We start from the raw sequence: 22,465 nt of genomic DNA, 5'->3' as shown, positions 1-22,465 counted from the left end.
CCCTCCTCCGACGAGCAGTCTGATCCCTGCCAGAGGCTGCCGGCCACTGGCTCTGGCTGAAGAGAGAGGATCTCAACTGGACTGCAAGAGGGCCATCAACCAGCAGGAGGGGTAAAAGCAGAGCTGGTGCACCTGGCACGCCAGAGGTCACCGCTGAGCCCTCTGGAGATGAAGGCCCATCATGGACGAACCATCAGGGAAGGAGGGTGCACAACGGATGACCGCAATGACGTGATTCACTCAAGACACCAAGCCTCAAAGTGATGATTATTGGACTGTACTATCAAGTCATACGGGTTCAACACTTTTTTCCCCCGCAGTAGCATCTTTGTTTTCCCCGTTTAAGTACTGATTTTGAGCTAGGCTGTGGCGCCCCGGCATGACGAGGTCTACCGTGTATCCTGTTGATGGCGCCAAAGCTGCGCGCCGCAGTGAAACAAAAGCAGCCTGTGGCTCGGTCCCCTAACACAACACAACAAGACTCCGAGGGGAAAGGTGTCGACTCGTCTACCTCTCCGTTCACCTACGCTACTCTGCCCTGAATTTAAAGGATTTTTTTTCACCTCCCCCCCTTAATGCGTCGCCTTTTCGTCACCTTGACACTTTGGTAGAATGCGACTAGTTGCCGTTGTTTTCCAGTGAAATGGAGAAACCCCCGGCAGAGGATGAGTGCGTGGATTCAGGAGCGGAGACTGGAGGGTGAGTCGAGAGAGAGAGAGAGAGAGAGAGAGAGAGAGAGAGAGAGAGAGCGCGCGCGCGCGCGAGAGAGAGAGAGAGAGAGAGAGAGAGAGAGAGAGAGAGAGAGAGAGAGAGAGAGAGAGAGAGAGAGAGAGAGAGAGAGAGGGAGAGAGATTTTATTTTTCAACAATACTATAATAAAAATTGCAAAAAGTTACTACGCAATAAGCAGGATGAAAACCAACATGTGGTCAGTAACATAAGAGTCACAGAATCTAAATCATCTCAGAGAGAGAGAGAGAGAGAGAGAGAGAGAGAGAGAGAGAGAGAGAGAGAGAGAGAGAGAGAGAGAGAGAGAGAGAGAGAGAGAGAGCAGCGACTATACAGAGATGTAACGGCTACTGCGAACAACATGAAGCTTCATCGATGACTTAATTACTGACTGACAAACGTAATACCGTAATACCGTGAGACTTCTTCTTTGGTTTTGGTCAGACAGGCTGAATCAGTTCAGTTTGGCAGGTTCCAGACGCAAAACTTGGTAGCGTCTCAACTGGCAGCCATTAACCCCGACGCGCTTTAGATTACGCTGCAACATGGCCATCTAGTTCATTTATGTGCTAATTGGTAATTATTAAGCATGTGGTGCAGGAGATGTAATCCCAGCATCTCGCTAAAAGTTTGCGATCTTATTTACGTCACCAGTTTGGCTCTGAGAGCAACTTTAAGACTATATTTATGACCCGAGTCTTTAAATGAGTTTAATGAATGTGTTGTTCACTCTGTTTACAGCTGCTAGGCAAAGATGTCTCCCGGTTTTCTTTGCGGTATGTACTGTTGTACCAGTGTTTAGTGTGTGTTTGTGGTAGACAAAGACCCTAGATTACTAATTACCCCCTTTTTCAGACTTGACTAGCATGGTTGACTACTCTTCTTAAAAGTTGTTTATCCTCTGGGTATTCACTTCAGTTGGTGTGAGAGGGAAACACAACGGGCCGCAGTTATGTGCTGCCGCATCGTCCCCATCAGTGGTTGTTGACTCTCATATGGAAGTATAAAAGATGCAGTCTATGTCCTTGCAATGTTCTTGACTTCTGATTACAAGTCAGTTTCATCCCATTTGCACATACGTTGAAGGGTAAGAGTAACTGTGGCAGGGTTGGCTCACTTTATATCAACACAGGACCATGTCGTTGTGGGGGTCACCTGGGGTCAGTGTTTGCATTAGCTAAAACATAACGTGTGTGTGTGTGGTCACGTGCTTGTAGGTGTTACACATGTTCATGCTATGTGTACCTCACTCCGTGTGTGTAGTACTATCCAAACCTCTTCACTTCCCCTTGAGCTATGTCTTCAAACCACTTGTCTGATGAAATAAACCATTGCACATGCTCCCTCCTGTCTTCCGCTCTCTATCCAGATAGACAGACAGACTGATGGATGGACAGATAGATGGATAGACAGATACTTGCATAAACATACATACGCCGACTTAATCCCTTTCCTTCGTCCTCCCCTTCTCCATCCACCTCCTTCTCCCTCCCCCCGTCCCTCGACATTTACTACCCTGGAATAACGGTGGAGTTTATTAATCAAATCAGAGAAACTCGACACTGTTCAGTTCTCCACGCATCATTTGAAGATGTTTAGGGCCTGTCGGGTCGCTCTCCAGCCAGACTTTGTATGCCTGACTGGTCGGCAGCCTCACTCGGCCTCGATATGAGTTTGTTGTCCTTGGACAGAGATGAAGTGAGACGGGTCGAGGTGCTCTTCCAGTTCAGGCTGCCGGGAGCTGGGCGGCCGAACGCACACCCAAGAGCAGAGTTGAAAATAAACTCCCCCAGATTGCCCGAACACCACCTCCACCACACATAAACCTTAGGCTTCACCGCTCTACTGAGAACGGCTCGCTCTCTCTCACTCTCTCTCGCTCTCCTCTTCTCTTCTCTTCTCTCTCTCTTTCACTTTCCACTTGTTGTAACATTCTTCCATATGCAGGGGTTTTCCTCCTTGTGGAAGAAGGCGATGAGTTTCCCTCTGTGTCCTTCCATTCCAGCTTTCTTGCTTCTAAACCGCCCTGCAAGTCCTTTCCTCCTCTCTTCCTTGTGCGTCAAGATGACATTTTGGCTTCTGCGTTGCCTCATTTTTTTCCCTTCTCCATAGCTTTTTCTACTGTCTTCGCCTTAGCATCCCTTGCCCCTTCAGTCCCCCTCCAACCCCACCCCCCATCCATTCTCTTTACTAGAGCACGGATGGCCATTAGTTGGATTGATAACCTCCTGCGGCAGGAAACGGGCCCTCTGTTTCCTGCCGCCCTCCTGTTCCAACAGCCTTTATTGGGTTAGAGAGCAGAGTCACACTGGAGGGCTGTGCGGAGGGATGCTGATGTTCTCTGGACGTCAGCTGAGTCCCGTGTGGGACCAGCCTCGTCAGATTACGTGGTGTGACCGGTCGGTGAATTGAAGTTACATGTGAATCCATGTTACAGGATTATGGGTGAGGGACAGGGTGACGTTTGTGTGATAACAGGCTAGTCCATTCTCTATTGTTAGTGGTGGTGGTGGTGGTGGTGTGTGTGTGTGAGTGTGTGCATGTGCAGGGGGCCACAGGAGGCCACATGCCAGGGCAATTTTGTGTTGTCAATTATACACATGTTAGAAATGTCTAATCCCTTGAGACCAGATTACCAGCGCCGTTAATCCACTTCTGTTTTTAATCCGAATTTGAACATGTCGTTTTTGGATTAGAAATATCATTTTCACTTTTCAGTTTTAGGATAATGGTGATGTTGACGGCGGGGCGGGGGGGGGGTGATCTGTATCACCTTGTGTATGGGTTTGGTGTGTGTAAACAGACAGGGCAGTCTCATTGTTGCCCCTGTGTTTAATGTCAGAGAGAATCCACTGTGACATTGTGAGCGGTCGCAGTTTTGTCGTGGAGCCGTTCCAACTGTTTAACCAGACGGAGGCTTTAGTGCTTCCTTTGAAACAGAAGTGTGTTAGCCGTTAAATCATTCCAGTTACACCTCATAATGTAAACCCCTGTCTCCTCTCTGTTTCTCATCCTCCTCCGTTCGCTCCTTCTTTCTCTTACATCTCTCTCTCTCTCTCTCCTTTCTGTCTCTTCCTGTCTTTCGCTGCAGGTCTGATTACAGTCCCCTGTCCTCAGCCAGCAGTAAGTAAAGCAGTGCTGATACAAAACATGTCTGCCAGTGACAGAACTCTGCAGAAGCCAAATACACACACATGCCCACACACTGCACACACACACACACTGCACACACATGCACGTGCACACACACGCTGCACACATGCACGTGCACACACACGCACGCACACACACATGCACATGCACACACACATGCACAGACACACACACTGCACACATGCACGGGCACACACATGCACACACACTGCACACACACATGCACATGCACACACACATGCACACACACACACAGCAAACAAGCTCGAGGCTTTCTCACTCCAATACACACAGACATCCCAAATCCACTTTCCAGTCTTCCAGTGCTGAGGAAGAGATTCAGACAGAAGAGTGGAGGTGTAGCGCTCCCATAGGGCTCCCTACTGCAAGGCGTTCATGGAGGCTGCTCAGGTTCAAATCTTGTCTTTTTGTGATGCGTATGTTTGGGTGTATGTGTGTGTGTGTGGGGGGGGCATGCAATGTTTTGCTTGTGTGTGGGTTTGCATAGGTTCTGACCTCTTCTTGGCTTTGTTGCCATGACCAGGCCCTCCACAGCCTCCACAATGCGAGGATTATATCCAATATTAGCCTATTAATCTGGCCTGCAGGAAGCTGGGTTATCCCCCGACCCCATCCACAGCTCAGGAAGTATAGGGTCACACGTCGGCGCAGAGATGCGTGTGCGCATACACACACACACACACACACACACACAGTAGGACAGCAGTGTTTCTGGTGTGCTCTTCCTTTCATGTTTCCTGTGTCTGCTGCTGTATCAGATCAACTTCTGCCCACTATTGTCTCTGTCTCAGTGGCCATAAATACAGGATTCAGGGAGCGCATGCGCACGCGCGCGCGCGTGCGCACACACACACACACACACACACACACACACACACACACACACACACACACACACACACACACACACACACACGGACATGCACACACAAAGTAGAAGATAAGGAAAAGAGGACGTAGACTTTAGACATAGTAAAGTGAAGGCATACCCTCTCAAATAAGGGAAGAACAGCTTTGTAGATCCCAGCACAGGTCTTCTCCTTCTTCTTTTTTTTCTTCTTTTTCTTCTTCTTCTCCTTCTTCTTCTTCTTCTTCTTCTTCTTCTTCTTCTTCTTCCGACAGGCAGAGGCAGAGAGAGAAACTGACTTCTCACTGGGTGGCAGGCGGTAGCAACCTTTGAGAGATCCTCCGGTTTGCCAGACGTGATTTGAGTGCTGGCGTGGTGAATGCATCCCAGGGTACCCGCGGACGATCTCATTGTGTGAATTCCTTCTGTTGAGTCTCACTGAGTGACGTTCTCTTTCAGAGATGACAGGATGGAGGGATGTGATGTTGCTCTGGTGACAGATTTTTTTGAAATTTACGAAAAGAAAATTTACTGACTGCATCAGTTTCAAGCTGGCTTGTATGTGTGTGTGTGTGTGTGTGTGTGTGTGTGTGTGTGTGTGTGTGTTCCGTCTTTGTATATCATTTCATATGTGCGTATGTTAGGCCCATGGGCAGGGTTGCGTGCATCAACAGTCTCTCCAGTCTTCCGTCTCTGTACAAGTCAAGTTAGGTTCTGGTACAGAGGATGGTAATGTTTATACAGCTGCTTTTGCCCCCCGACCTTTGCCCTCAGCGTGGATCACACGTAAACTTGACATAGATGTGTCATTATCATACTGGGCCATACGATTTGAAATCATCAATGGTGCTCTCGACCCAAGTTATATTGTAAAACCCTGCAAGAGAGACTACAGGACACCACATGTGTTGCAGAGGTCATAGTGAAAAACAGCCTGCCTTTCATACTGAGATCATTTTGAGTCGGACTTAACCAAATCATATCTGTGCCATTTGTTTACTCCTGACTACAGTCCTCTGCTGGGCTTCTGAGGAGCAAAATGCTGCAGCAAATTGGGGGAGACGAACCATCTTGTCTATATTTTAGGCTTAGAAGAAATATAAATCGGGGTGTCCAGGTAGCATAGTGGTCTATTCCGTTGCCTACTAACATGGGGATCGCCAGTTCAAATCCCTGTGTTACCTCCGGCTTGGTCGGGCATCCCTACAGACACAATTGGCCGTGTCTGCGGGTGGGAAGCCGGATGTGGGTATGCGTCCTGGTTGCTGCACTGGCACCTCCTCTGGTTGGGGGGGGGGGATAGTGTGATCCTCCCATGTGCTACGTCCCCCTGGTGAAACTCCTCACGGTAAGGTGAAAAGAAGTGGCTGGTGACTCCACATGTATGGGAAGAGGCATGTGGTAGTCTGCAGCGCCCCCCGGATTGGCAGAGGGGGTGGAGCAGCGACTGGGACGGCTCGGAAGAGTGGGGTGATTGGATGGATACAATTGAGGGTAAAATAGGGGAAAAGCCAACAAAAAACAGAAATATAAATTGGATTCATATTGGGTGATCCGATCACAAGCACTAACAAACTAATTAGTTAGTTAACTAAGTTAGCTTGCTGGCAAGTTAATATTAACTTGGGCAACAGTTCAGAGCTAATTTAGGTAAATGGCACTAAAATGGCTGCAAAGGACTGAAAAGGCAAGTCTCTGAAGGTGGATTGTGCTTGTCGTTAGCTAGCAAGCTAGCAGTCCTTATCTGTATTTTTGCTTTGTTTATAGATGAACGTTGTTGTTAAGTGTTACGATATATATATATATATATTTTTTTATATTTATGATTGAAGTTAGTCAGAATGTGCAAATACTTAAAACAACTTTAGCTCGGTAGCTAGTGTGGCCAAAATTAGCATTATAAAAACACAATTTTTAGCTATCCTTAGCTAACATAAAATTGTCCCTAGGTGTGAATGTGTGTGTGTGTGTAATTGTGTGTGTAATTGTGGGTGTAATTGTGTGTGTGTGTGTGTGTGTGTGTGTGTGTGTGTGGGCCCTGTGATGGACTGCCGGCCTGTCCAGGGTGTCTCCCTGCTGGGATAGGCTCCCGCATCCCCGTGACCCTGAGAGCAGGATACAGCGGTTTGGATAATGGATGGATGAATGAAAAGTTGGGTTCAGCACAAAGAGCAATATATGCCTATATATTACTGTGTGTGTCTGTGTCGAGTGCTGTGTTTTGACATGCCGCCGTTGTTCTCAGCCTTGTGTATAATACATGCTGTATTTGATGTGTTGTGGAAACGAAAGTAGTAATAATAGCTGTCTCTTCTGGTGTCTGCCGCTGCTGAGTACAACATTATCAGATATATACAGCGACAACAGGGGCAGATAGCTCTTCATTCAAGAGGCCATTGGCTTCAGTGAAGTCCCACCCCAAACACTCAGTCACACAACCTCCATTTCTATTGGCCACAGCAGCTAAGTAGCCATTCAGCACGACTGACCTTTGACCCTGCCCCCAACAGGCTTGTGTGTGTGTGTGTGTGTGTGTGTGCCTGCATATATATAAGAGAGACAGTGAGCTTCGTGTGTGTGTGTGTGTGTGTGTGTGTGTGTGTGTGTGTGTGTGTGTGTGTGTGTGTGTGTGTCTGCATATATGTATAAGAGAGACAGCAGGCCTTGAGTGTGTGTGTGTGTGTGTGTGTGTGTGTGTGTGTGTGTGTGTGTGTGTGTGTGTGTGTAAGTGTGTGTGTGTCTAAGAGAGACAGCGGGCCTCATGTCGGCTTAATGATCATTTGTGGTCAAAGGGGGCAAGTTTTTAACAGCACAGAGGTCAGTCTGTGAAAACACAAAAGACGCGGACCAGACACACGGACTCGCACAAAAAATGGGGCAACGTACATAAATACAGAATGGAGGAGGACACACGGGATCTATCACTTCTGCATAACTACACACAATGTACCGTGGACACCTTTATTACAGACAGTCTTAGAGACAGACCCCTTGAAAATTTATGCCACAACCGATGTTTCAAAGAGACAAACTCGGACCTAAAGACATGTAAAGAAAATAAGACGCGGTCGTAAAAAGAGGGTAAAATGGGCAGATACACAACTCATATGTAAGGGTAAGAATAACAACATTTTCATCATGTCCACCGTTAGAAGCACAGCATCACACCGAAGCCGGCGGGACAAAGGATCAAAAGCAGATTTTACAGCTCGCTGAGGTGCGTCTTTATACCGCGGAGGTCACGGCGGGATTGATGGCCGGCCAACAAAAGCCGGGGAGGAGTCAGAGGAGAGAGGGCTCGTGGTGACGGTGCGCTGTATTTTCAAGGACCGGCCTGTCACTAGCAGATGGCCGCCTGCTGAGACAAACACAAGTGTGTGTGTGCACGTGCACATGTGCCGTGCCGCGGTACACACACTCTCATGTGTGTAAATGCACTGATACAGAAAAAAAAAATTCTTTCTGAGCGTACGCCACATTAATTGTGTTGGCTTTTGTCTGTACATTTCTTGTGCGGTTAAGAGATCAATCTTCACCGCACCATAAAACACTTGCCTCATCCAGACTACTCGTGCATGCAGTAACGCTGGTGGCCCCACTCCTGGCAGGCAAGGGGGAGACCCGTAGAACCAGGAACACGTGTGCAGGCCAGCTACTTGCAAAACTCACAATCTCACACACCGGACAAATTGTACATTTACTGTGTTGTTGTTATTTGGCGGAGGCTCTGCAGTGAAAGGGCAAGACCTTGTCAGATTTACCCCTCCCCTAAGGATAAGTCAGGAGTGCAGGGGGTTCACAGCAGTGCTTAAACTGCTACCTAACATGATGCAGATGTGCAAACACACAGGAACACAGAGGAAGGCGGAGTACCGAGACACGCACGAGCCAACACGGGATCACATGCACGCTCGCATTATCTCTCTCTCACACACACACACACACACACACACACACACACACACACACACACACACACACACACACACACACGTATATATATACCAACATGAAGACTGACACACACCTGCCCACATAGTGCAAACTCTATGTGCTGGGTTTTTTTTGTATTAGTTTGGGGCTCAGACATTTCCTGCAGCAGCAGTCGGTAAGGTGACTGGTTATTCAGGAGTGACTGTGTCGGACTGGTTTTGGTTAAAAGAAATATCGACAGAAGAAGGTAAAACAAGTGATACTCCAATACTTTTTTTTTCAAGATGACGCACCAGCCGTTTTTAAAGCGACAACTGCGGAGTATCATTTTACGTGCCAAACCATTTGCAATGACGTTAACCGAGGCCCTTTTCTATACAGTCCAGTTGAAAAGCACCTGATGGAACCAAGACCACACACACACACACACACACACACACACACACACACACACACACACACACACACACATACTCACGCACATGCAGTCGCACACACGCAGGCGTTGCATTCTCCTTAGATTGAGGCTGACACATGAGATGCAGGCTATGTCATGAGGAACTTTGGATTAAGTGTTACCAAATGTGTGTTCTCCAGTTGAGGTTTGGACCACAAGGCCGTGATCCCAGCTAAATATGCTGCAATCGGCTGTTTCTTAATGGGTTAATTGAAGCAGTGCTGTCTCTTAGTGTTGTCATAGCCTTTGCACACTACGTACGCCCATGTGTGTGTGTGTGTGCATGTCTGTGTGTGTGTGCGTGTACTGTATACACACATCTGACAAAGTCAGAGTAGGGTCACAGCATCACCGCCTCAGCTTTTGTCCATCCATTAAGCTGAGTTCCCTTTCCCGAGGTCAGCTGTTACCGTGAAGGGTGCATAACTTCTGTGAATTTGGGCCGGCACTGTCGACTGGATTGAGTACGCTCCCTAAGCCTCTAATCTGGACCCATGGCCGTTGGTCGTAACTTGGCTGATTCCCATGTTTGACACATGCGGATGCATCTCCAAGCTGGAGTGGGCCTGATTGGCCTACATTGCAGTGTAAAGGCATTTGTCCTTTCTAAACAGCATTGAAGCGGTATGCTGTGCATGCATACACGTGGCTGTGTGCGCCGCTAAAAGAAGTTATCCCTCGAGTACAACTGCTTCTGCTTCCACTTTTCACTGTTTTTGTCAATGAATATCGGTCGATGCTGATACTGACTTCCTGGTGGCTCTTGGTTCCACAATTTTTAGGTTCAACTGGGCATCCGGGTAGCATAGCAGTCTATTCCGTTGTCTACCAACATGGTGGTCGCCGGTTCGAATCCCTGTGTTACCTCCAGTTTGGTCGGGCGCCCCTACAGACACAATTGGCTGTGTCTGTGGGTGGGAAGCCGGATGTGGGTGTGTGTCCTGGTCACTGCACGGGCGCCTCCTCTGGTCGGTCGGGGTGCCTGTTCGGGGGAGGGGGGACTGGGAGGAATAGCGTGATCCTCCCATGTGCTACGACCCCCTGGAGAAACTCCTCACTGTCAGGTGAAAAGAAGCAGCTGGCGACTCCACATGTATGGGAGGAGGCGTGTGGTAGTCTGCAGCCCTCCCCGTATCGGCAAAGGGGGTGGAGCAGCGACCGGGACGGCTCGGAAGAGTGGGGTAACTGACCAAGTACAATTGGGGTGAAAAGGGGGGGGCAGTTATTCATCAAATATAGCTATTTTCGCTTACACTTTTCAGTGTTTTTGTCAATAAATATTGGCCGATGCTAATACCGACGTCCCGGTGGCTCGGTACCACAAGTTTTAGGTTCAACTGTTTGAGATCTTGCCATTCTAAAAAAAAAATCACGATTTTAACAATGTAACTTAAAGTAATGCAACAAAGTGGATCCTTTCTATTGCCAGCAAAAGACGGGCCAGAATAATACTTCATTATGACAGTCAGAAGTGTTTCTTTACTTTACGGGGGGGTAAATTGCCAAATGCGGCTGACGAGCAGGCGGTTTCCCACAGAAGCGCTCTGTTTTAGGTATCAGCCCTCATTACACAGCGTCTGACTCGGGAGGGTCAGTGTCATGTAAGAAGTGTTTTTCACACAGCCAAGTCATCGCCTAGGTTCCCACCAAAAAGAAGCCTAAAAAAGGTAACCTCGCACCGCATCACATTCTTCTGAAACCTGAACCAGAACGGGCTTGTGTGTTCTGGATGCCTCGGAGTGCTGTCTTAGAAGAAGTGAGACGTGTTTTTTCACCGAGTGGAGACTTCATCGCAAAGTCCAACCATTAGTTCCTAATGTACCGGTCACCGGTAAACATAATGTGGGAGAGTTGGAGCACACATCTTTTTTTTCTTTTCTGACCAGACGAAAAAGGGGCCCCCATCTTGAATTTCCTCTCTCAGTTGTTTTAACTTACATTCATGGCCAAGCTCTCCGGGGCTGTAGCTGCAGCGTGAACACACACACACACACACACACACACACACACACACACACACACACACACACACACACACACACACACACACACACACACACACACACACATACACACATACACACTGAAGTTGCACATGTCCACACACACACACAGACACACACACATGCTCAGAAATCATGAGTTCTCTCTGCTAATCACTGTCATATGTAGGGCGGATGTAAGGCACGGCTTTTCTAAGTTACATTATAATCTGCACAAACGGTTGCGTATGCGTGTCACTGCTTTATACTGGAGCGTGGTTGTGCGACTATGGGGAATTAAAAGTCCAAATGCATTCGTGTGTATTTCTGTCTGATACGGCGCATGTTTGTTTGGTGGTGTGCTTTTTTTTTTCCTGTATGCATGTGGTATTTGTGCACATGCCTCAGTGTGTGTGTGTGTGTGTGTGTATGTGTGTGTGTGTGTGTGTGTGTGTGTGTGTGTGTGTGTACTTGGCAGCACATCAGCATCACCTTGAAGACAGGCCAGTGGATTAAGAGCTTAAAGAAACACTCCTCCAGAGCTTTACACACAGCCCTCGAGCCCCCTCCGCTCTTGAACAAGACAACCTTCTCTGGGGTGACTTAATCTCTAATTTATTAGTCTCCGTGGACACCACCCCATTAACCCTTATTGCCTTGGAAGTGTCCAATAGCATCAGGCCATTGAGTCTTGTTTATTGAGACCAATATATGCACGGATATGTAGCAGATTTACAGAATCAAGACTTTTAATTCTGGCAGCACATGTCCCGAGTTCCACGTTATATTACTTTTGTATTTACTTTCACTTCAGAGGTAACTGGAAACCGCTTTACTCACTCGCACGGTGCTCAAACGTGGGGTTTTCTTTGGCATAAACATCTAAAAGGCCCCGTGTCTGTCTTGGTCTGGATGTTAAATGGCATCCAGAATCCCAACACATCCATTTGTTTGGTGCCTTGGCTTGAGCGACGTGTCAGTGAGAGACAGACTTTTGAGTCTAATGTGATTGGACAGATGATAATGGACACGTTTCCCTGTGTTCAGGAGTGTGTAAGAGAAGAAGAAGAAGAAGAGAGAGGAAGCAGTCTTTGGGCCTGTGTTTTACGAGTCTCCGTCTGGTGTGCCTGTGTGGGACTGGCTCCCATGTTAAATACCCTGCAAAGTCCAGATCATCCATGTGTTTGCCGTCAGATGCCGGGGAGATGCCGGGGAGACAGACAGTGAGTCTAATGAGGTCAGGCAGACGTTAATGGGCACGTTATCTTGAGTGTGTGTGGCAGCATGCCTGCACCCTGGCATCCGGCCTAAAGCAGCTGTAGATCTCCTTGATCCCGCTCTCTTTATCTCCATAAGGAGAGCTTGAGAGCGAGACACTGAGCCATGGGGGGGAATACTCGTTTCTTTCACAACATTGTGACGCAAAGTCCACGGTTCGGGAAGAGTTTGTATCAACAATACTTGCGTGTTACTTGTTGCGTTTGCCGTGTTAAAACGGACAAACGTTCCCTTGTTCCACAAGCTTGACGTTGAGAAAATGTCACCTCTCTGGTCAAGTAGAAAGTGGCATTTTGCAAAGGCCAAAGGGACCCATGAGACAGATCCTGTCCCTGTTTGTCCCCTCGGCTGCACAGAGAGATGCTGGCATTGCCCGAGCAACCTCCGGTGCCAGCGACTAGAATACGGTGTCCTTTCCCTCGCCCCGCAGTGCCCCAGCCTTTACGGCACAAACGAAATGGGACAAGCCCCCAGAGAAGCCAGATACAGTGCGGGGGGGAAAGCATTCGGAAAAGAAAGAATGCAAAAAACATGCCGACGGGGAGATACCGGGTGGGTTTGTGTACATCTGCGGGCAAACAGCACGCAGGCTAATTTGCACCAAAGAATAACAACACATTAAAGGCTCATGGAAAACAACAACTTGTTTTCCCAGCATTTCTGAGGAATGTTCCATCGGAGTCAGCGCTAGTTTCACAGTACCTGCCCTCTCCCCGGGGAAGGCGCAGCCGTGGCCTAGCTTTTCCGGGTCAGGGGTTCAGGGGGAGGCTACACCTTGCTGCCGCACTCCTGCTGCGGCCTTGAACATTCCTCCGAGATTCACTAATGATCACCTAATGGCACTAATGAGCCTACGCAGAGCGCCGCTCCACACCGGACCACAGAGAGGGTAAGAGAGGAGGGGGTGGATGGCAGGAGTGTGTGTGTGTGTGTGTGTGTGTGTCGGGGGGGGGGGTTAGGTAAACAAGGAAATTGGAGAAAGATGAAGTTTGATGTCGAAAAGTGAAACGGAGACAGACGGGACTACATGACCTGGGGAACAGAAGAGAGGGGGGGGGTCGGGTGTGAGAGGGAATGCGTGTGACAAACGGAGGCTAACAAAGGTAGAAGAGGAAAAAAGATAAAATGGAGGGGAGGGAAATGAAAATACGATTGGAAAAAAGAGAGGGGTTTGGAAAGAATTTAAAGATGAGGATGAGAGATTTCCTGAGTCAAAGGGAGTCTGTGTGCAGTTCTGTGATCATCCACGCACTCCCATCCACGCACTCCCATCCACACACTCCCATCCACACACTCTGTATGAACGTTTCACTTTAATCATGTTAACTACCATGTAGTGCTTATGATTTCCTCTCGTTTCTCTTTTTGTCCCATCCTGTTCAACTCTCCCTGCCCTTTCTCTCCCCCTCTCGCCCCCACCTTTTTCCTTCTTTCTATGGTGACATTGCTGTTGTACATGGAGGTGAGTTATCCATGGGCGAGCTCCAAGACCCCTTCCTTGTCAGTGTCCACCTCATCGCCGACCCCGGCCACGGCAAGTTCCTGCAGCGAGCTGCCGACTCGGTGCTGGCATGGGTGCACCCTGAGCTGCAGCTCTTCCGAGTCTCTGAACGTGGCTCCTCCTCCCAGAGCTCGAAGCACAAGCGCCATCAAAACGGCGGCCCTGCGGCGGCCTGCCAGCCGGCCCTGGCAGTCATCCTGTTCCTCCAGGAATCATACGGCGGGGAGGAGCACATACTGACACTGCATCGTGCTCTGCAGCGGCCCCCGTGGCACTACCACCACACCGAGAAAGTCAGCAACGGCCGACGTATGCTACCGCTGACGCCGTGCAGTCAGGACTTCTTCACCCTGGCCCCTGGCACGCCTCTCTGGGCTGTGCGGCAGGTTCACTACGGGAAAGAGATAGTGCGTTTTACCATTTACTGCAGCCATGAAAACTATGCTGATATGGTGCGTCTGTACAAGATGCTGCTCCAGCGGAGGGTAGCGCAGAAGAGGGAGGACTTCTGCTTCTTTGTGGTGTACACTAACCCCGATACAGAGATCCAGCTGTCGTTTAAGAGGCTGCCACGGGGAGAGAGCCCCATGCCACTGGGGTCGGCGGTGATGGAGGTGAGGGTGCAGGACATGGGGGTGCTGGTGCCCCTGCTTCCGCGGCCCTGCAGCCCAATCAGTGATGTGCGCTGGCAGACGGAGGACTACGACGGGAATAAGATCCTACTACAGGTGAGAATGTGGTGTCCTTTTACCAGTTAACGACAAGCTGTAGTTTCATATACTTTGATCGCAAGCATGACTTTTACAGTCTATCTCCACGCCTCTGACAAGCAGCCTCCATTCATTAGGCTGCTGCATTTAGCCACCGTACTATTGACCTCGAGCTGAACAATGTTCCTCAGTGTTGAGTCTGGACATGAAATATGTACAGGCCTGTGAGCCAGACGGGTTACTGTGAGACTGTTGGACCTGTGGTGTGAGGTGTACTTGTCTTCTGTGCAAAAAGGAAAACAGCTTGATATTGGGTCTCTTGAGATTGTATAGACAAGCATGCACCACACATAGTCCTGCTTAAGCATCCACCCACGTCCACACACACACACACACACACACACACACACACACACACACACACACACACACACACACACACACACACACACACACACACACACACACACACACAAATGAGTTTTGCAGACCAGTGCGACCACAGAAAGAGTGACAGACTCAAACATGCAACAGCGCCCCTCAGTCTGTCTTAACTGAGTGCAAAGTGAGCAAAAGAAAGAACAATACCAGCCGTGTCCTGGTCGCTGCACTAGCGCCTCCTCTGGTCGGTCGGGGCGCCAGTTGGGGGGGGGGACTGGGGGGAATAGCGTGATCTTCCCACGTGCTGCGTCTCCCTGGTGAAACTCCTCATTGTCAGGTGAAAGGAAGCGGCTGGTGACTCCACATGTATCGGAGGAGGCACGTGGTAGTCTGCAGCCCTCCCCGGATCGGCAGAGGGGGTGGAGCAGCGACCGGGACGGCTCAGGAAGAGTGGGGTAATTGAATGGATACAATTTGGAGGAAAAAAAGGGGGGGGGGCAAAAAAAGAAAATGTGAATTAGTTGCATCCCCATCAGCTGGTTTGGAGAGAATAACCTAGGCTACACAAAGCGTAGTTTCATCAGGCCACGTTACGCATGGCTGTAATAAACCGAGTAGAAGACCTTGGCCATCTACGAGAGAAAACTCTTTTTTTCGAAAAAGGCAAACCCAGCTCAAACGAGCGTAAACACTTTTTTTTTTTTTTGCGAAATTGAGGAAGTTTTTCCGAATTTTGCCATTTCCCAATACCTTTTCTGATGCGATACTTCAAAATGAGCATAAAAATACTATATGAAAACACGGCTAGAGAAGGTGTGTGTGTGTGTGGTTGATTGTGTGAGAGAGAGATAGAGAGCGAGAGAGAGAGAGAGAGAGAGAGAGAGAGAGAGAGAGAGAGAGAGAGAGAGAGAGAGAGAGAGAGAGAGAGAGAGAGAGAGAGAGAGAGAGAGAGAGAGAGAGAGAGAGAGAGTGGTGAACAGTTCCCACCACACATGCATGTTCAGAGCGGGAATGAAACAAATGCTGCAGCCAAAAATAACAAGGTCTCACAGGAGACAAAGGAGCATTGAGTCTCCTCAATTTGTAGCCCCTACCTCTCTCCATCCATCCCTCAATCCACCCATTCAGCCATGTACCCACCCAAAGGTCAAACTGTGCAAGGTTATCGGGACTTTGTGCCTCTGCATCATCCATTCTTTCCATTATGCCCACCTGTGACAGGAAACAGTCCTCATAATTCTGTATACGCTTTGAATTCTTAACAGTTTGTGTGAGCACACACACACACACACACACACACACACACACACACACACACACACACACACACACACACACACATACAGTGGTCTTTTTTTTGTTTTTTTTGGATGGTGTCAGTTTCAGAGGGGATTCCTGTTGGGGGGGGGGGGGTAGGAGATAAGTAGTCCTGAAAGTTCAAGCTGATTACCAGGTAGTCCATTACTGGGATTGGAACAGGGATGGCTCATCACCGCCCCCCCCCCCCCCCCCGCCCCCCGCCCCACATGTAGAAAACAACGAACTAATCTGTCATGACAATGGACCATATGCATAAAGCTTATCTGCCTCCTGGTTCGGCCAGCCCACCTTCCACGCTAGCACGGTAGACTACACAGTATCGTAACGAATAGTGATGAAGTCTCTAGCGAACGGGTGAGCTTTGTGTCTCCGGGAAACTCATTTCTCATTTCGTGTGAATATGCCGGCAGGTGGTCTTTTCAGTCAACAGAAGTTTGACATAAGTGAGCTCGCTGTTTCCTTAGGTTAACGCCGTCCTAAACATAACCCTTGGAATATAATGTCAGTATGTGCCTTTGGTGGGTTGCAAGATTTGGTACCGTATATCTCCTTAGTACCCCCCTCCACCACACACACACACATGCACACGCACATGCACACACAAGTAGATGAGGGTCAGATTAAGTTTTGCATTGAGAAATCAATGGCTCCATATAGTACCAACACCAGCAAACTGGTACTTCACGGTAGAGGGTTTTGTTAAGGTCATCTCTGTGGCCGACCTGTCTTACCCTGCAACGGCTAAGCCTTGAGAGCGTACGGGTCTGATCATTGCCACATTGACAGCGTGATAACCCAGCACCCCCTGCTGCTGCTCCTCATAAGCACCGGAGCGTTCTGTCCGCACGAAAAGAGCAAGTCAAGTCGGGTTTACCAGATGCACACTCTCAAAAAAAAAAATCCTTTGCACTCACACTAACACCGAATAGTTCTGGTGAAAAGTAAATCCATGTGCATGTTTCTGAAGAGCGGGCCTGCGTACGGGAGCAGGACAGACACAAAGACACAAATAAGAAATGTACGTGCAAGAAAACAACAAAAGAACACCGCAGAAAAAGAAAAATAGCTTTGCTTTTCTTTTTTTTCTTTTTTTATTTGAAGGACACTTGTCTTTCTCTGGCCTCCCTCAACCATCATTAAGCTGTAAATCACTTCTCAGCAGTACACAAGAGCACTCGTCTCCCTCCTTCTTTCCTGTGTGGGAGATTTACGTATACCGCCATGCAACCGCTTCATGACAAAAGAAGACAAAAAAGTGAGGAAGGAACAGAAGAATACTGGCCATGAAGCTGACCGCGAGAGAGAGAGAGAGACAGAGAGACAGACAGAGAGAGAGGGAGACAGAGAGACAGAGAGAGAGACAGACAGACAGAGAGAGACAGATCAAGAGGGAGACAGAGAGACAGAGAGAGGGGGGGGACAGACAGACAGACAGACAGAGTGAGAGAGAGGCAGAGAAAGAGAATTTTCAACAACTCTTTACATAAAACAAAACTTCAACAATGACATATCCATTCCACAACATCAACATAAGTAATGTGGCAGGAACTCCTTTACATTAAAACATCTAAAGAGGTCTTTTTTAAAAAGTGGTTCAAGTCACACACTCCCAAAGGGTTCAAAAAAAATTATGCAAAACCAGAATTGAATACCAGCTGCCCCTCATTGACTGAGCAAATGGCTGTAGTGAAACAGCACCGTGCAATAAACTCATCTATCTAAGTTGTTCATCAGGGTAAAGAAACTGGAGTCCACTCGGACTCTCGCCGTCACCCTTGCGATGAACAAACGAAGTAAATCTTCCTCTGAACCATCACTAGCTCGACTTTTCCTGCTTCTATAAATCAATTTACTTGGCTTGTCTTACTGCAAAATGTAAAAGTTGCTACTTTTCTGCATCCTTCCTCTTGTACCCAGCGCCAAAGATAAAAAGTTTCATTCCATTTTTCACTGCAGCGTGAGAGTATGGGTTGTACAGACAGAGACACAGAGAGACAGACAGAGACAGAGAGAGAGACACTGGGGCTTTGTCTCACACACTTTCTCTTTTGCCCTCCACACACACACACATGCACAGACCCGCCCTCATACACACATAGCTAGGCATCCCTCATTAAAAACAGACTCTCGCAAGGCATTGCACAAAGGCAGAATTAATCCCTCTCATGCAAGCTCTCCGGTCACATCTCACGTTCCCTTCACACGCATTTCATCTACCCTGCACCAGCCTCCGGCTGGCAGCCCCGTAACCGCTCTTCTTCACACAAAAACAACACACAGATAACAAAATGAAGACATCCAGTCAGGCGATTACCAAAGAAAGTGACAGTAGAAGATACCGTAGTAGTGGTTTAATGAGACACTTGCATGTTTCCATATGAACACAAGTCTGTTGGGTGTGTATCAAGGGATACCCACGCTGATGCATGACCGTCAGAGGACCGTGCAATGAACCACGGTTTAGCAGCTAACGGGGAAACGTTCGACTGCCTTGCCGTTGCATTTACGATGGTGGGCCTGAACATGTGGAAATGTGCCGATACCTCTTCCGCCCTCCTGAGGAAATCGGTTTGAAGCAGTGCGGGAAGTTCCTGCTTCTCCCTGTATTGTTTGGTTGGAAAGCTAGATGGCAGATCAGAAATGAGAACTGCAACATGGAGAAACCATCAGCGTTGAGAGAAGGATGGAATTAAGTATTTCCACCTGGTTTTGTCTGACAAGAGAAGTCCGGGGGCATGTAGATAAGGGACTTGCACTGAGACCGGAGGGAAGTGAATACCGAGGCATGTTTCGGATGATCCTGCCGTCGAATACTGACCAGCTTGCTACGAGTGATAGCATTTCAGCTTCTGAACCATCATGCAAATTATTTTTCCAGAGCTATTTTTTTTATGATTATTTTTTTGTGGATGTAAATCTGGCTGCAGATTCTGGCGGCGATCCCTCTGTGTGGAGATGCTCAGGTAGGTAGATGGAGGTGTGATACACATGAGATTCCTGTGGACACTGATGACTTTCCCAGCTGTTGGTTCCATTCATAAACTGCCTGGGCTGAAAACCATGGGAGGTTGGGTGGGGGTCTTCAGTGAATGCTAGGCCCCCCCCCCTTCACTCCTTTGCCTATAGTTTATGTGAGGACCCCTTGGTTGCATGAGAGCCTTATGGAAAGCGGTTAATGATCTTTACAATTGCATGTGCCTCCATCCTTTGTATCCCCCCTTGACCTCATATTTCACGACCTTTACAGGCCAAAGAACAAGACTAAGTAAAGACGGGCGAGCTCCTCAATTGTCTCTTCCCTCTACTGAGCTGTGTTAGGTCCTGTAAGACGACAGGACACAGTCTGATCTCAAAAAGGACAAGCTGCTAACCAGCTAGAGCTGCTGTTTATACAGAGAAGGGCTGGGCAATAATTCAATATAGTCATTAATTGTCCTTCAGTGGTTTTGTTTTGGGATGAAACATAGATATTGTCATATCGTGAAACACAACTTTGTTGTCTAAATGAATGATAACGAGAATCTTCTCACTAAAATGTCTCGCAAATCAAGGTCTGCAACATGTGAGGGAGTATTATTTGAAAACCAGTGTTGGTTTGATGTACTTTACATTACCAAACAGTTCAGTGTGATGAGCCTCAGCTGGATTCTTCAATACAGTGTTTCCACTTATGTAAGCAGATATCGAGAGAGATGTTGACATATTGTGTAAATTTCCAAACGCTTGTCATGATGACAGTATTTACTATATCGCCCAGTGATATGGTAAATACAGAGGTTTACATACACAAACAGGAGCATATTTTAACCATTCTGGTTTTGTCTTTTCACTTGAACAGGTCCAAGGTGCACGCTTCAGGTGTAGACAAGATCCTGCCCTGGCGTCCTCTGCCTCTGCCGCTGAATCGGCCTCGGCTCCATCCACCTTCAGCCGCAGCGCCACATCTTACAGGAACCGCCGGTACCATCGCATGTCGTCACGTATGAGGGTCCAGAGCCAGTCCTCCTATAACTCCCTCCCACTGGCCTGTGAGGAGCGAGAGGATGAGGAGCAATGGGCTGACGGGCGCCATCCAGACGCCTGGATGAACCACTGGAGGAGCCATCGGTCCAACTCTCTCTTCTCTATACCGAACCCAGGCTCAGGTGGATCCCGCTCCACCTGCTCTTCACCAGGACCTTCCCCCAGCCTCCACTACAGAAGCCTCTCCCTCTCCCGTAGCTCCTCCCTTGTCCCACCCTTCAGACTCAATGTGGAGGCTCTGATTGGTGCAGAGGAGACGGACGTGGATACAGGGAAAAAAGTGGAGACGAGCAGCAATGTGGACCTAACAGTGGTGTCAGCGTACATCAAACCCAGCCTTCCACGGACTCCCCGGCCATTATCTGCTCCGCCGGAGGATATAGGTCCCCCCCTCTCCCCAGGTGTTTCGGGCTGTGGCGTTGGTAAGGCATCCACACTGGGTCGGCCCCCCGTGCCCACAAGAACAAGCAGCTTGTCAAACAATAGCAGGCCCTCTTCTTTGCTGAGGTCACGCCCTCCAAGTACCTCTGTAAACACAAGTGAGTCTGCATCCTTGAGTGACGTGTCCCTGAACCAATGGGGCAGCTCCAGCAGCATTAATGGGCCCGTCGAAAAAAGGAGTAGCATAAATACACAAAAGGCAGAGCAGGACGACCAGGAGTTCTACATTTGATGAGCAGGCGTAGGCTGATGGGATTCAGACTGCCCAGTAAGGAGGACAGATGGGGGGGGAAGGGATAAGACAACTACGCTCTGCCCTCTGGTGTATACTAGTAGAAGTACAGCTGAGTGTGAGCTCCAAAGTAAACCACTCGGCTACAATTTATCACAGCACTTCTCTGTATCCATGTATTTATATGGCATTTTTGTGCTTTTGTGTTTATGAAATTTTTTTTACATAGAGATTTAATGTAGATAATAATTGTAAATGTCGGGTTAAATGTAAAGTGATTGACCCTTTGATAATGCACGATGCATTTCCAAAGGGTCAGTCACTTAACAAGAGAGCAGATCCACGACTCAATAGCTTTCCCTGTCGTGTGTGCTACACACTTCGGCATGCAGGGAAACTACCCCGAGTCTATCCCAGGAAGTTGCATCAGTTCATCTGGACACAACCTTGTGCCCAGATGAACTGATGCAACTTTCTGGGATTCCTTTAAATGGATTACTGGGCATGCGCCAAGACAAGATACCCTGAGTCTACATTTTATTTATTTTTTACTGTATATGTGAACAACAGTTAAGATGTGTGCATCAGTGTTAGCATATATTGATAAACTTCATTTATATAGCATGTTTCAAGACTGTGTTATGTGCTTTGCAAACAATAAAGGGATACTCAAAAGAAAGGCCAAAGGTCAATTTCATACCTGACACAGGCTACGTAAGGGCTTGTACCGAAACAACAAAAGGTGTTTTAACGGTATATCAGCAAGAGAACGTGAGAAAACTGTGAAAAGAGAAATGGGAGATGAGCTCTCACTTTTGATGCCAATAATCGTGAACAACCTCACACAGGACTTCAGCAGTGGAGGAACTAAAAGAGTTGACGCGGCAACCAGTGAAAAAAAAAATTAGAGTTTGTGCGCTTTGCCAATAATCACCGAAGAAGACTGTCTCTTTTTTTTCTTTGGTAGTGTTTTCAAATGTGATATATCCAGATGAATACATCTACATTAACAGTGAATGTTCTAGATGTCGATTCTAACCTACCTTTGTGGGATACTGACATCAAGTGTGGCTGAGCGAACAATTAAAGACAATTTCCCCAAACAACGTTGTCAGGGGAAATGTAGGTAATTTGCATCAATGGTAACTATAAAATGTTTGAAGAAGAAGGAAGGGCGGGGGGGGGGGGGGGACTAAGAGACAACTGTGTCATTATTTACTGTAGTCTTTCCGTGCAATGGCGCCCTCTTGTGTCTGTTTTTTTCTTTCCAAAAGTTGTAGTTTTACCTTCTGAGCAACATTTTGTGTAAACAGGTCTCCGTTTCAAACAAGTTTTCCATTAATATTCTGCATTTTGTAAACACCTGCATCTTGCTTTAATGCTAGGCTATAAAGGGATGAATTCAATCAGCTGATCAAAAAGTGCCTTGGTGTTGGTGGACTATCACTGACTTTCTT

The 22,465-nt window shown here is 48.0% G+C and overlaps 1 protein-coding gene across 1 annotated transcript; it reads left to right on the top strand.

Annotated features, from left to right (window-relative positions):
• Window positions 1-643: 643 nt before the first annotated feature.
• On the top strand, window positions 644-21,039 carry LOC130120363 (protein FAM124A). Its single transcript, XM_056288911.1, has 4 exons — window positions 644-699; window positions 12,831-12,952; window positions 13,863-14,629; window positions 20,151-21,039. Exons 1-4 carry the CDS (start codon window positions 644-646, stop codon window positions 21,006-21,008), a joined length of 1,803 nt encoding a protein of 600 aa, XP_056144886.1. The 3' UTR covers window positions 21,009-21,039.
• The last annotated feature ends 1,426 nt before the right edge of the window (window positions 21,040-22,465 follow it).

Source organism: Lampris incognitus, chromosome 11, assembly GCF_029633865.1.
Source record: "Lampris incognitus isolate fLamInc1 chromosome 11, fLamInc1.hap2, whole genome shotgun sequence".
NCBI classification, from domain to species: domain Eukaryota; kingdom Metazoa; phylum Chordata; class Actinopteri; order Lampriformes; family Lampridae; genus Lampris; species Lampris incognitus.
Note: the sequence above shows the minus strand (reverse complement) of the source record. Positions and strands in the feature narration are given on the sequence as shown.